General features: G+C 43.5%; 1 protein-coding gene across 16 annotated transcripts in view; it reads right to left on the bottom strand.

Annotated features, from left to right (window-relative positions):
* Window positions 1-15,782, bottom strand: part of LOC127006556 (protein phosphatase 1 regulatory subunit 12B-like) — a 162,392-nt gene that overhangs the window by 43,690 nt on the left and 102,920 nt on the right. For 14 of the 16 annotated variants that reach the window (XM_050876533.1, XM_050876538.1, XM_050876540.1 and 11 more), the window contains one exon: window positions 2,831-2,884. The exons of the other annotated variants lie outside the window; for them this stretch is intronic. In XM_050876533.1, the coding sequence (XP_050732490.1) occupies window positions 2,831-2,884 (54 nt within the window). The remainder of the gene's footprint in view (window positions 1-2,830; window positions 2,885-15,782) is intronic. 16 annotated transcript variants of the gene reach the window in all.

The following is a 15,782-nucleotide window of genomic DNA, read 5'->3' as shown; positions in this document are numbered from 1 at the left end:
GCAGAAGCCTTGTCAAACTATCATAGGCTTATAAATCTACCCATGGAAATACCCACACCTTCTTTGGTCGGACTTTTCATTTATTTCCTTCTCAGATTTTAGGAGCAGCGACTAGCGGGCTTTTTTTTCATATTTGTTTTTTTATGCCCTTGAACTGACTCCTTTGCTAAAAAAAAAATAAAAAAAATAAATAAAAAAAAATAAATAAATAAAAAAAACAAGTCCGGCTTTCTTCTTCTCTATATTCGCAGATTTCTCCTTGTGTGTTACTCTCCCATGCTACAGCTCTTAGTGTATTTCCAGTCAGGATTAGGACTTGCTATCAGAAGGGTCATATCATAAATAATACTAAGCAAGTCCTCGAAAGTACTACCTCCTGCGGTATATTCTAACTTTATCTTTCACGGCACCACACTCTCATAAGCAGGTCTGGGTGCGAGAGGGATTTAGGGGTCTTAGTGAGCTCTGATCTCCGTCCAAAGGCACAATGCATTCAAGCTAGAAATCGAGCAAATAGGGTACTGGGATTTATTTCAAGGAGCGTAAGCAACAGAAGCCCCGAAGTCTTCCTCAAACTTTATTTAGCATTAGTTAGACCTCATCTTGACTATGCGGTTCAGTTCTGGTCACCTTACTATAGAATGGATATCAAAATGTTAGAATCGGTGCAGAGGAGGATGACTAAGATGATGCAGGGGTTGAGAAACTTGCCATACGAGGAAAGACTCAAACAGTTTAAACTTGCATTCTCTAGAAAGGCGAAGGGTGCATGGAGACATGATCGAGGTTTATAAATGGATGAAGGGCTTTAATAAGGGAGATATTCATAAGGTTTAAACTGGATAAATTCAGATTCAACACGGACATAGGCAAAAATTGGTTTACTAACAGGGTGGTGGATGAGTGGAATAGGCTTAGTATTCATGTGGTGAGTGCCAATACAATTGTCACATTAAAAAATAGATTAGATAAATTCATGAACAGCGATATTAGGTGGGGTTAGATACACGGGAGCTTAGGTTCAAAGGAGCTGCCTTGTACAGGCCTACCGGCCTCTTGCAGACTCCTACGTTCTTATGTTCTTATGGTCTTATATTATTTCTCTCTCTCTCTCTCTCTCTCTCTCTCTGTGTGTGTATGTGTGTGTGTGTGTGTGTGTGTGTGTGTGTGTGTGTGTGTGTGTATCAGCGCTATAATAGACCTTCTCTCTTTATGTATGTACCGTCCCGCCCACAGCACTACGCAACCCTCCTCTTTGTATCATCCCGCCCACGGTACTGTCTCGTCTCAGTCTGTATGTAAATAAACACAGAAAAACTCTACTCCGCCCCTCTCGACTTGGCACGGACTCACTGGGAAACAGACCCGGTAACTTTAGACACAGACAACCCGCGAGGTGGAGGAGGAGGAGGAGGAGGAGGAGGAGCGCCTGTACACCTTCCTTCTCGTTCAGGTGTTGCCACGTCCGCTAAACAACCTTCCGCTTCCTTCCTTCACCCGCTGTTCCCCCTCGCGAACCAAGATCCAAGAGAGAGAAAAGACCAACGCGAGCTTTTTTATTATTTATTAACGGCTTATTGGCTCTTGATTAGTTTTTGCCCTTGAGCGATTTATTATACTGCAAATAAAATTGTCGACTTAACTCTTAAAATCCAACACTTCTGACTAACTCCGTCCAAAAAAGGCAATAAAAAAACTAACACTATAACTGTAAATAAATACTAATACGACGTTAAAAAATCTGGCACAGGTAGCATCACACGGGTGGGATGGTGGGTCAACATGTGTCTTTGCGCATGACGTCAGTAAGAAGACGGACAGAGGGCTTTTTTTTTTTTTCCCCATCAAAGGATGCGGCTCAAAAAAAAAAAAAAAAAAAAAAAAAACAAAGCCCTCTGCTCGCCGCTCCCACAAAAGTACATACAAAGTAACTAGTAGCCAAAAGAGAGGTCAATTTCGGGAGGAGGGGTGTCTTACCTATATACGTGCCCTAAACTGCTCCCTCTACTCTCTGCACTTATTTTTATGTAGTGATATACGTTTTCCTCTTCTACCCCCCCCCTCCCCCCCTCAGATATTTCCTGACGTCACTCAGTTTGCGCGGGCTTGAGGTGCTGAAGCCACCTGGTTCACCTCTCCGTATCTTGCTCACGCACCCTAACGCCCACCATGATCCGTGTTTCCTGCATGTGTTTACGACGCGGCTCTATGACAAAGTGCGGAAAAAAAAAAAAAAAGCACCATAGAGAACAAGAAACTTAGACCCTGATACCGAAGAAGTTATAGACTAGATAAGGTAAATGAGGTGGTGAGGACTTTCAATGTTGTCGATAAAAAGACAAGTATGTATACAGAACATTGTTTCCTTCAATTTCGTATCTCTAAACATCTGAAAAAGTGGGACTGGGAAGCGCAAAAGACCAATCCTGAAAACTTAAAACACAAACGAAGCAAAAGATTCACGAGGAAAGTCAAACCTGCATAAAAAAAACCCACTTACCTTCAATTATGCACTCACAACAACACTGAGGAAAACAAACTTAAAAATACATCAAATCTCTCACTCATTATCTTTCTCCCACCCACTCCTTCACTGACTCACTCATTATCTCTCTTCCACCCACTCCTTCATTGACTCACTCATTATCTCATTCACCCACCCACCCACTCCTTCACTGACTCACTCATTATCTCATTCACCCACCCACCCACTCCTTCATTGACTCACTCATTATCTCATTCACCCACCCACCCACTCCTTCATTGACTCACTCATTATCTCATTCACCCACCCACCCACTCCCTCACTCCCACGCCTGGCCCAGCTTACCTGATTATCCAGGACACACCGGGCCAAGGTAATGCCATCCTCTGCCACACTTACCTACGGAGAGAAGGAAAGAAAAGGTCATTAGTACAGATCAGCAAACACTAATAAATCAATAATAGAGATGGGTTTTTAAATATATTTTTCTCTCTCTCTCTCTCTCTCTCTCTCTCTCTCTCACTATCTAGGTCACCTCCATCTACCTCCACTAATGAACAGGATGATGAGGCACACACACACACACACACACACACACACACACACACACACACTCTCCTTGTCACGAAATAACTAGCATCTGCCTACACAAATTTTCTACCTCCTCCTCCTCCTCCTCCTCCTCCTCTGCTATATCTTGTCCTTTTCCTCCTCCTCCTACTCATCTCATTTTCGTCCTCTCTCTCGTTCTCCATTGCTATCATCTCCTCCTCCTCCTCATATTCCGTCGACCCCGAAAGCAAAGTAATTATAACTTCGGGTTTAATTTGGGTGCCCGTAAACATGAAGCAAAACACACACACACACACACACACACACACACACACACACACACTATTAATAAGTCAGAGCAGCAAATTCAGCGTGACATTGAAAAGCAGAATGAGTTAGGTACGAATTCTCATTATTATTATTATTATTATTATTATTATTGCTGCTGTTATTATTATTGTTGTTCAGGTTGTTTTCAGCACTGGTAACACTGGGATAGACAAACTTAACTAGCATTAGCCACAATTATCATTATTATTCTATTTTCGTCTGTTCTTGTAAATCGTAAGACTGCCATTTTACGTAAGAGCCAAGAATACCCACGAATATATGAGGTGATTCTGTAATGACAAGTGTGAAAAGATGGGGGAATGTGACGTAACTCTCTCTCTCTCTCTCTCTCTCTCTCTCTCTCTCTCTCTCTCTCTCTCTCTCTCTCTCTCTCTCTCTCTCTCTCTCTGCGTGTGTGTATTTCTATCTCGAAAATTAAGTAAGGGCAAATAAATGGTGGTAATACGTCTCTCTCTCTCTCTCTCTCTCTCTGCGTGCGTCTGTCTATTTCTACCTCGATAATTAAGTAAGGGCAAATAAATGGTGGTAATACGTCTCTCTCCCTCTCCCTCCCCCCCCCTCTCTCTCTCTCTCTCTCTCTCTCTCTCTCTCTCTCTCTGTCTCCAAAAATGAGTCTGTGCGCATAAAAACCGTGTATTTAGAGCCTGGCCGTTGTTGATAAGCCCGGCGGGGGGAGGGGACTAAAAATACCTATGAGGGTGGGCGGGTGTTCCAATTTTCGCCAGGTGGAGGGGAGTGGGAGGGAGGGGAGTCCAGGTGCTGAGTTACCTTCATAACAACAGGTGATGATGCAGTGAGTGATTAGAGGATGTGAGTATACCTGTTTTTTTTCTTTTACATTTTCGTTATAGTGTATATTTTAGGTTGCATTCTGTTTTTCATTTTAAGTCATTTTGCATAGTTTTTATTTTGTTTTTATTTTATTATTAACATGGGTAATAATGCAACCACAAAAAAACATACTGGGCTATATTGGAATACGTCAATTGTTTTTCATATATTTTTTTCTAATTCAACATCATCATTCGCTGCTTTATTATGAGTTGAATGCTCTTCTAAGTTCCCTTCATAACAAAACTGATAACACAACAGGTAACATTAATCTGATAATATAAATACACTTCGACAAATTCTATATATTTTTAATGTTGTCTTATTCGCTGGTGTACTCAAGCTTGTATACTCGTGCAGTGTCTACGTGCATGTATACCAAGCTAATTTACATTTTCTTTCCACTTAAACATGACTAACCATATCGACCCACGTGAATGTTGCTTCCTTCAAACACACTTCGCTCTCCTCTCGCTGGAATAAATAAATGGATGAACCGTGACCTCTTATTCATCGTCGTATATATAGGCTTATTTTTTCCCCTGTTGTCTAGAAAGAAAATAAAAATATAGGTCGGGATTTACACTCCACGACCGGTGCTAAAAAAAGTAATCTCTTGTTTTCGTCGTTTTTTTTTTATCAAGATAATAAAATGAGGCCGAGATTACAGTGTGTGTGTGTGTGTGTGTGTGTGTGTGTGTGTGTGTGTGTGTTGTGTGTGTGTGTGTGTGTGGTGAGTGTGTGTGTGTTGTGTGTTGTGTGGTGTGTGTGTGTGTGTGTGTATTTTGTGGTGTTTTGTGGAGTGGTGTGGTGTGGTGTGTGTGTGTGTGTGTGTGTGTGTGTGTGTGTGTGTGTGTGTGTGTGTGTGTGTGTGTGTGTGTCTGTGTGTGTGTGTGTGTGTGTGTGTGTGTGTGTGTGTGTGTGTGTGTGTGTGTGTGTGTGTGTGTGTGTGTGTGTGTATGTCTGTGTCTGTGTGTGTGTGTGTGTGTGTGTGTGTGTGTGTGTGTGTGTGTCCCTGCACCTGCCATGAATTGTATTATCACAAGCACCTGGGCACCACGCACGCCTACGAACAAGCGTGCCCAGCGAGTCACGTGACACCTGGCTGCCAGTGCGGGGCTCAACTGATTTCTGGCAAAGGGTGAACATAGGGACGCGGTGATCGAAATTATTATTATTATTATTATTATTATTATTATTATTATCATCATCATCATTTTCTGAACTCTATCTGCAATACTAATGAATGATGGTCGACCGAATGGCAGGTGCCTCCGCTCTTCGTGTACAAGTGCCTGCCTAGCTACACATTCATGGCTCAGGTATAAGTCACCCGGAACTGTACAATCATAAAACAACGTAATTAAGCGTGAGGAACCAAGGACCCAATAAAATAAAGATAACACAATCAGTGAAGACAGACGAAAGTGCATCATTAACGTAATACCATTAGGAAAAAAAATAAGTTATATAAAAAGTCACGTTGGACTGATTACGTATAAAAATTATGGCGCGGCAACAATCATGACACGTTAGGTCGTTAATGAAGCAAGAAACGATAACGATTCCACGTGTATGACCCAAATATTAGGCTAGACTAGTTGACGTTCCCTGCACACCGACCATACTGTAACACACACACACACACACACACACACACACACATAACAACAGCGCCCTCCCCTCGTAAGTCTATTTCCGAGTAACATTGCACAACTAATGGACTCGGAGCCTGCAGAAACACACAAGGGAAGGCTAGTGGGCGGCGGGTGGAAAAGGCAATGATACAGTTGTTTCTCGACCTCCTCCTCCTCCCTGTCTTCTTCTGCCTACTCATCATCATCATCATCTTTCCCCTGTTCCTGTCCCTTCTCCTCCTGTACTACTCTGTCCTCAACTTTTTCCTGCCCTTGTCTTTCGTTCGTTTTCTATGCCTCCTGTTTATGTCCCTCTCCTCATATGCCTCCTCCTCCTCCCTGTCTTCTGCCTACTCATCATCATCATCATCATCTTTCCCCTGTTCCTGTCCCTTCTCCTCCTGTACTACTCTGTCCTCCCCTTTCTGTATTTCGTTCGTTTTCTATGCCTCTTGTTTATGTCCCTCTCCTCATATGCCTTCTCCTCCTCCCTGTCTTCTACCTACTCATCATCATCATCATCTTTCCCCTGTTCCTGTCCCTTCTTCTCCAGTACTACTCTGTCCTCCCCTTTCTCCTGCCCTTGTCTTTCGTTCGTTTTCTATGCCTCCTCTTTGTCCCTCTCCTCATATGCCTCCTCCTCCTTCCCCTCCTCTTCGTACTGGTCTTGTCATCTCCTCCTCTGCATACTGTCCTAACCTCTGTCCTCATCTCCCTTGTACAGTCTCTCGTTCTTCTCCTTTGCCTCCTGTTTTTGTCCTTTTTTGTTTTTATCCTCCTCTCCGTTGTGTTCTGGTCCTAGTCTGTCCTCATCTTCCTCCTCTGCATACTGTCCTTATCTGCCCTAGTCTTTCGCTCTTCTCCTTTGTCTCCTGTTTTAGTCCTTTTTTGTTTTTTATCCTCCTCTTCGTTCTGTTCTGTCCCTTTTTGTTTTCCTCCTCCTCTTCGTTCTGCTCTTGTCCTAGTCTGTCCTCATCTTCCTCTTCTGCATACTGTCCTTATCTGCCCTAGTTTGTCGCTCTTCTCCTGTCTCCTGTTTTTGTCCCTTTTTGTTTTTTATCCTCCTCTTCGTTCTGTTCTGTCCCTTTTTGTTTTCCTCCTCCTCTTCGTTATGTTTTGGTCCTAGTCTGTCCTCATCTTCCTCCTCTGCATACTGTCCTTATCTGCCCTAGTCTATCGCTCTTCTCCTTTGTCTCCTGTTTTAGTCCCTTTTTGTTTTTTTATCCTCCTCTTCGTTCCGTTCTGTCCCTTTTTGTTTTCTTCCTCTTCGTTCTGCTCTTGTCCTAGTTTGTCCTTATCTTCCCTTGTCTTTCGCTATTCTCCTTTGCCTTGTTTTTTTTTTATTCCTCTCCTCATTTGCCTACACCTCCTCCTCCTCCTTCTCCTCCTCTCCCGCCCCTCCCTCCGGCATTAATATCCCCTGCAAAGCTCCCCCCCCCCGGCGTGTCACGTGGGGTGTTTGTGGCAGACTCAAGTAAGGGTAACGCCGCGGCTCTTTTCCTTACTTACTTATACACCGCTATTTTTGACCCCGCATTCTTGGTTACAGAGGCGAGGCAACCCACACCTCCCTACCCCACTACTCCCTCCACGACACCCACCCACCACCCCCTCCAACTCCACCCACCACCCTAAACCCCAACCATTATACCCCACTACTACACCTGTCTCTACCCCACCCCCATAATCCCTCCAACCCCAACCCTCACCACCTCATCCCAATATCCCCCCTACCCCTCCCAAGCCCCCCTAGCCCCCCACCTCCTCACCCCACTACTCCCTCTCCCCTACCCCCCCCCCACCATCTCCAAACTAAATCTTTCGGTGAATAATGAATTGTTTTCGCGTTTCAAATGAAATCACTTCGCATAAAACGCCCTTGCTTCTGGTGCCTTCCCTGTGTCTATATATTTTTGCTCCCACACTCATACTTGTAAAAATCGTGCCCTCCGCCAGACCCCCAGACTCCGCGACTCTCTTAGTTCATACTTGTTTCAAAATCACTTCGCATTAAACGCCCTTGCTTCTGGTGCCTTCCTTGTGGCTATATATTTTTGCTCCCACACTCAAACTAATAAAAATCGTGCCCTCCGCCAGACCCCTAGACTCCGCGACTCTCTTAGTTCATACTTCTTCCAAAATCACTTCGCATTAAACGCCCTTGTTGCTGGTGCCTTCCTTGTGGGTCTGTATATTATCGCTCCCTCGCTACAAGTTATAAAAATCACAGCCTCCGCCAGACCCCAATGCTCTCTTTGTTCAGACTTGTTTTGTCAGTAAAATAATTTCAGCGCTCATTCTCCTTGCTGCAAAAATATACGGCAGACCATGAACTCAATATTCCGCTACTCTTGTGTGAATATTTTTTTGATATTGCCTATGAAATCACTAAACAAATAACAACGTAAATCATCTGAGTTTTCTTTCTTCAACTATACTCAAAATTTCTGATGTTTTTCTTTTCATGGTCACATTCTGTCCTTGTTTATTCTCGGTAAATTGAAAACGTTACTCAATCAACATAATAGAAAAACGTGCACAAATATATATTACTACACACATAAATAACTATGAGTGTTTTCTTCAAGGTCATATTCTGTCCTTGTGTTGCTTTACTCCACATAAATAATAAAAAAAGCGTCTCTCTCTCTCTCTCTCTCTCTCTCTCTCTCTCTCTCTCTCTCTCTCTCTCTCTCGACATCCTAATAAACGAAGGGAAATATAAACAGCCTCCATGTATCTTCTTTATGAGCCGCGAAATGAAACACACACACACACACACACACACACACACACACACACACACACACACACACCAGAAAAAAAAAAAAGTCGTGAATAAGATGTAAAATTCCGACCCACTCTTGCTTGACTCATTATGACACTGAAGCACAACATATAAACTCCATAAACACACAAACTAACATACGGACTCTCTCTCTCTCTCTCTCTCTCTCGACTAATGAAACTAACCCCCAAGCAAACCATAAAACAGCGATAACATCAACAACAACTATTAATAAGTAACTAGATAACCCGTGTACGTCTTATTACCGAGTCATCTTTTGCGTCACGGCCAACACACACACACACACACACACACACACTTTAGGCAATAAACACGGTCATCCCTTTTTCCCTTCCTGCCGAGAATAAACCCAAACACTATTAATAAGTATGACGAGACGTGACGATGGAGGGGGCGAGGGGGGCGGCTGGGAGGGAAAAACAGGGAGGGAGAAAGAGGGAGCGGGAGAAAACTTGAGAATGGAGGGAAAAAGATGTAGAAGGGAAAAACATAGGGAGGGAGAGAGAGGGAGAGGGAGAAAACTTGAGAATGGAGGGAAAAACATAGGGAGGGAGAAAGAGGGAGAGGGAGAAAACTTGAGAATGGAGGGAAAAAGATGAAGAAGGGGAATGGAGAAGGAGGGAGGGATAGTGAGGGAGAGGGAGGGAAAAACATAGGGAGGGAGAAAGAGGGAGAGGGAGAAAACTTGAGAATGGAGGGAAAAAGATGTAGAAGGGGAATGGAGAAGGAGGGAGGGATAGTGAGGGAGAGGAAGGGAGGTGGAAGATGGGAAAGAGTAAAATAATATAAAGGGGGATAGAAAAAGACGGAACAAAAGAGAGGGAGGGAAGAAGAGGCACAGGATGAGAAAGGGGAAAATGTAGGTGGAAGAGGAGGGGAGGGGGAGGGAGAGGAAAATGCAGGATGAGAAGGGAAGGAAAGAGATGCAGATGGAGAATAAAAGAAGAGAAGAGAAGGAAGGTGAGGGAGAGGAAGAAAGGAGGAAGGGAAGGAAAAGTGGAAGAGGGAGGGAAGGTAAGATATGAAGGAAAAGGGGAAGAGGTAAAGGAATAGGTGGGAACAGATGACTGGGAAGAGGTAGTGAGTAAAGGACAGGGGAGGGAAGAGAAAGGAGAGGAAGAATAGGAAAGGGAAGGAAATGAAATGGAAGGAAGGGAAGGGAAGGAAATGAAAAGGAAGGGAAGGAAATAGAAGGGAAAGTAATAATAGGGAAGGGAAGGAAAAGGAAGGGAAAGAAATGAAATAGAAGGGAAAGTAATAATAGGGAAGGGAAGGAAAAGGAAGGGAAAGAAATGAAATAGAAGGGAAAGTAATAATAGGGAAGGGAAGGAAAAGGAAGGGAAAGAAATGAAATAGAAGGGAAAGTAATAATAGGGAAGGGAAGGGAAGGGAAGGAAAAGGAAGGAAAGGAAATGAGATAGAAGGGAAAGTATTAAAAGGGAAGGGAAGGGAAGGAAATTAAAAGGAAGGGAAGGAAATTAAAAGGAAGGGAAGGAAATGAAATAGAAGGGTAAGTAATAAAAGTGAAGGGAAAGGAAGGAAAAGAAAAATATGCGGTTAGGGAGGAGAAAATAAATTAATTTGAAGAAAGGAAAGGGAAAGGGAAGATGAGTATAAAAAAGGTAAAGGGGAAAGAAAAGGAAGGGAGGATCAGGGAGATTTGAAAGGAAGATAAATAACAAAGAGATGAGCAAGGAAAGCCAGGGGAGAAGAGGATGAAAGGGGAGGGGAAGGGAGAGGAAAGGGGAAGGTTAAAATGGGGAGGACAGGTGGTCTTTGTGGAGGAAGGGAGAGCTACAGGGAGGTGAAAGGGGAGAAGAGGGGGAGGGGCGATAGAGGGAGGAAAGGGGGGAGGGGGGGGGGATGGCACCTGTTGGAAGGCACCTGATTCACCCACCTGACCCTGACTCCTCCTCCTCCTCCCAACCATCATCATCATTATCCTGGCCCCCTCTCACACCCCTTTTTTCTTTTCTCCTCCTCCTCCCTCCTTTATTCTCCTTTTTTTCTTCCCATTTTACTTCATGTTTTTTAAATCTATTTTCATCAACCCTTCCTCGGCATGTTTTTTTTTTTTTTTTAGCCTCCCTCCATTCCTTTCTCCCTTTCCTCCCTCCTTCCTTGAGTCTTTTTTACTCTCCCTTCCTTTCTCCCTTTCCTCCCTCGAGTCTTTTTTACTCTCCCTTCCTTTCTCCCTTTCCTCCCTCGAGTCTTTTTTGCTCTCCCTTCCTTTCTCCCTTTCCTCCCTCCTCCCTCGAGTCTTTTTTGATCTCCCTTCTCTTAGATTTCTTTACCCTCCTGATCCTTCCACTCTTACATTAACATAATTCATCCTTGTCTTTCTTTCTCTTCCTTCTTTATCTCCTTCATCGTTTTTTTTCCTTTCCTTTCCTTTCCCACACGATAAATTTTTTTTCTTTTTTTGTTCCTTATCCCTTCCTTCTAGTTTATCGTTCTTCTGTGCGTTGCTTGTCTCTCTCCATTGCCTTCTACCCCTTCCTTTTTCCTTCATGTTACTTATCCCTTCCTTTTTATCCATCTCTCTTCTATTGCCTTCTTTCCTTACCTTTCCTAGTTCCATCCTCTTCTCATAATGATCCTTATCCCTTCTTATCCACATTTCTTCTACACGTTTTGTTTACTTTCTCCATTGCTTTTTCCCCATTCCTTTCCTAACTCTTTCCTCTTTCTTTCTATTTCTCCACATTATTTTACCTGCCACCTGCAGCTTCTTGGCCACCTGTCCCTGCTCATAAACTTCCTCCTAACTGTGTCTTAACTGCATCTTAAAAGCCACAAGGGTGCACAGAATGGAAAACAGTGAACCGGAGAATACGCCACAAGTACCTCCAGTGAGCCACGAGACAAGTGAGGGGAGTGTGTAATTCTGTAAATAATATACCTCGCCATGACTGATTGCCCAAATGTGAATTATGAGAAAAGTGATGAATTATATAAAGTAATCGAGCGAATTTAATTAAGATTCACTTGTTATAAAAAAAAAACTTGTATAATACCCAAGAGGAGTAAGGAGTCAATGCTATATATTCATTCATACAAACTAATTAATGTTATTTTTTGTTACTTTTCTGACATGGACAAACCTATTTCATACACAATCTCAAAAACATCACTCAAGACTACCCAGGGCCTGTATCCTCAAACACTTTTGGCTTTCACATTAAATTTTTCTGAAGGAAAAATTTGGAGGACACAATGGAGGTACGTCGGGCTTTCATGGGTGTTTTTCACATTCATGGTGTAAAAGCCTTGCCACTAGGCTCATAAAACTACCCATGGAAATACCTACAGCCTCTATAAAAGCCTTGCCAAATGTGGGAGGAAGCCCTGAAATGTTTGAGAACAAGGCACAGGTGAGTCACTGGGAATATATAACACAGGTAGGAGGCAGTCAATCATAGGGCCAGATGAGCCCATCAAAAGTGCCTCTTGACAGGTTCATCCCACAAGAGGTGAATAAACTACCAACAACCAAGATGCTGAGGGGGATAACCTTAAACATTCCAGCGCCCAAACATGCATATTTAACAAGGCTTTCATAGGAGTCTGGGGCATTTCCAGGGGAGGTTTTATGATCCTGGGGGAGTTTGATCCATTTGATTTTTTATATTTTCAAACATACTGGTGCCTTAGTAACACATCTGACAAGGCTTTCAAAGAAGTTTTGGCCACTGCCATGGGTAGTTTTATGACCCTGGTGGTAGTCTGATTATTCTTCTGTAAAACCAAAGACCATACTCATTGGAACCAGACTGATCTCTTTCGGCCTCTGGAAATAGTTGATGTGAGAGGTGGAAGCATCTGAGAACACCGACCTGAGCCCCCACACCTGGTGAGAACCTGCCAACCACCACCACATGAGGGTCTTGTTTACACCTGTGACCTGTGTTTATGAGGAGGCATCACCTGCCCACCCACACACCCACACTCTCCCCTCAACAACATCTTAACTTAGGCAGCCTCCACTTAGCCATCATCTGCTTAGCATCATCATGTTTTTGGCACCTCCATCCATCTTCTACTTAACATTATCAAAAGTCTAAAGTCAGCCATGCTCCTCCTCGCCTTTTTCCTTCCTTCTGACCCTTCCCTTCATCCTTTCACAGATTATTAATTCTTTCCTCCCTCATCTCCCATATTCCCTCTTTCCTGCTCTCCACTCTCCACTCACCTCCTTACTTTCCCCCTCATCTCATCTTTCCTCTACTCCCTTTACTTCTCAGCTTACAATTCAGCCATGTCCTTATTCTTTCTTCCTTCCCTTACGGTTTATTCGACCACTCCAATCCTTCTAACCTCTTAATCTTTAATTTACAATTGCCATGGGTTTGAAATTTCCTATGCATCTTTAATTGATCATAAACAAGCCTTTTCACCTCCAAGCTAGCCTAGACTTGACACCATGAGACCTCAAACCCTGGCCATCCAACAGAATCCAGACGAGTAACACACACACACACACACACACACACACACACACACACACACACACACACACACACACACACACACACAGTCCGGTAGCTCAGTGGTTAGAGCGTCTGCCTCACAACCAGAAGGACTGGGGTTCGATTCCCCGACAGGGTGAAGATAAGTTGAGTTTATCTTCTTTCACGTGTAGCCCCTGTTCACCTAGCAGTGAGTAGGTACGCGACGTAAGGCGAGGAGTTGTGATGGTGTAGTGCGGTAATGGCCTGATGAACAAGCCTCCCATAACCCACTTAGCCAGTGGGGTACCTCTTTGGCCGACTCGGTAAGGAGTGGCTCTCCCGTCACGCTGGTCACGGGTTCAATCCCAGGCAGCCGGGGAATACCCTCTCCTTGTTGTGATTAATTTATCGTGTGTTTCGATACACGCAGAGGATGTGTGGGACTGAGAGAGTAATAAAAAAAAAAAAAAAAAAAAAAAAAAAATAATAATAATAATAATAATAATAATAATAATAAATAAATAAAAATAGAAAATCTCGTCATTAAAATGGGACAGCATGAGCCTAGTACGGCTCTTTTCCTGTATTTCACAACTAGGTAAATTCATAAGAACACACACACACACACACACACACACATATATCTTTTTTGTAGTTCCTGTGTTGTGGCCTTCACATTAGCATTCTCTTAAGGGACCATTACTCACACCTAATAATATGTTCCAATACCCCCTTTGGCCCCCAACAGACAATTTCCCATTCGTCCTATCACTTTCTGAATCTTTAGATAAAATTGCAGACACAAGGACCAACAGAGGATTAGGTCTTATCGCATCCAAATAATATCATCATCCCCACAACTTCACCTTCTCAGGAAGATGAGATCAGTATCATTGAATGTGTTGAAAGACTGCAATGAAAGACTTGCAGATGTGGTGACAAGAGAGCCACTCCTCTCTTTCTCTTCCTCTCTCCCCCCCTCCCTCCCCAACGGTAATATTAAGCAGCTGCCAGCACAACACAGGCGGCGGCAAGCTGGCTATTTCAACAGCATTGAGCAGGTGTATTTTTGTCTGGGTTGACAACCTGTACTATTTTGGCTGCTGCTGCCACCCAACGTCAGTGAGCGTCATACAAAGCTGGGCTGGACATTGACATCTAGGACAATACTTCCCATCGGTGGGTTTTTGGGCAGTGGCTGCTATATTTACTTCACATTGTAGAGTGGGCGAGGTGACGCGCCCCCGGCGTATGCCCCCACTGATTGATTGATTTTGGATCTTGCTTCCGTTTCCTTGTATCTCATGTCAGGGTGTGAAACGGAGTCAATAACGTTTGTTGCAGAGCTGATAAAACTAAACTTCTGTAAACTGTGGTAGCCCAGATGTTACACCAGCCCTGTGTCCAGGAAAAAATTTGTTCCAATCCACCACAGGCTCAAAGGCCCAATGCGACAGAAATGAGCCATGTGTAGCTATAGTGTCTCCTCCCAACTTTACCTTTCTGTATAAAGAACTTTGAAGATTATTGTCTAATAACTTTCTTTAATTTGGTATCATGCTTTTGTTTTTCTCTGTTGTTAAGGAGTGATACAATGTACAGTTGTCACTTGCATCTTGGTGAGACAAGTTGCCAGATTTTCTCTTTACAAAGGCTTCATCATACTTTTGACCCTCATTAATTTTTACTGTCCTTATTCTTGGTCTTCTTTACTCAGTTTAGAACTAGGCCAAAAGATCAACCTTCATACACACACACACACACACACACACACACACACACACACACAAGCAAGCATATAAATGAGGAATCAAGACACATCTGACATCCCTTCCTCACTATATGTCAATCTCCAAACGAGGACTTTCTTTAGGCCCAAAAAGAATACACCAACAGTCACATCTTGTCAAAGCCACACCACCAATACAACAATAATACACCTCATAACTCATAACACTTTAACTGCAAGACCCACAAACCTCTTTCATGCAAGCTATTCATATGTGCACCCTTGCCACAACGCCTTCCATTTGCACCAACACACCTGGCAGGAGCTTGCACTACCTACACAAACACATGCACACACACATACACAGACCAACACATTCCCTAGACCCCTGCCAGACCTCACACACAACTTAACACTCCTGGTTTAAGAGACAAAGCATCTTTATCCTCTGATCTATGTCCTCATCTGGTCAGACATTCATTTAAACTTTTACTCGAAGCCCTCATCACCACTGCAACTATTTCCTTCTCACCACCACCACCACTGCCACCACCACCACCACCAGACAGTCATTAGTCAGTGGAGCTTGGCTAAAGTGAGTCTCAGTTATAAGGTCAGTGGGTCATCATGTCTCTCAGTCTGCCTGACCAGGAACATCAACCCTGCTCCCCCTCACCCTACATCACATCATTCACTGAGAATTAATGTTGTGACCCCTTCCTAGTGTTTTCATCTTTAAAAACAAAAAAAGAAAACATTATACTCTGTCACATCAAAGACCTCTGACTACATTTCTGTCTTTTTCCCTGCTGCACTTGTCAACTGTACTTGTTGCTCCTGTCTGAGGAAAGAGAGCATACATATCTTGCCAAGGGGGTGAAGGAACCATAAAAGTAGCCTGCCGTGTGAGTTTGTGACACATAACTCAGATCTGATC

This window comes from Eriocheir sinensis, chromosome 33, assembly GCF_024679095.1.
Source record: "Eriocheir sinensis breed Jianghai 21 chromosome 33, ASM2467909v1, whole genome shotgun sequence".
Classification (NCBI taxonomy): Eukaryota; Metazoa; Arthropoda; class Malacostraca; order Decapoda; family Varunidae; genus Eriocheir; species Eriocheir sinensis.
This window is presented reverse-complemented; position numbering and strand designations above follow the sequence as displayed.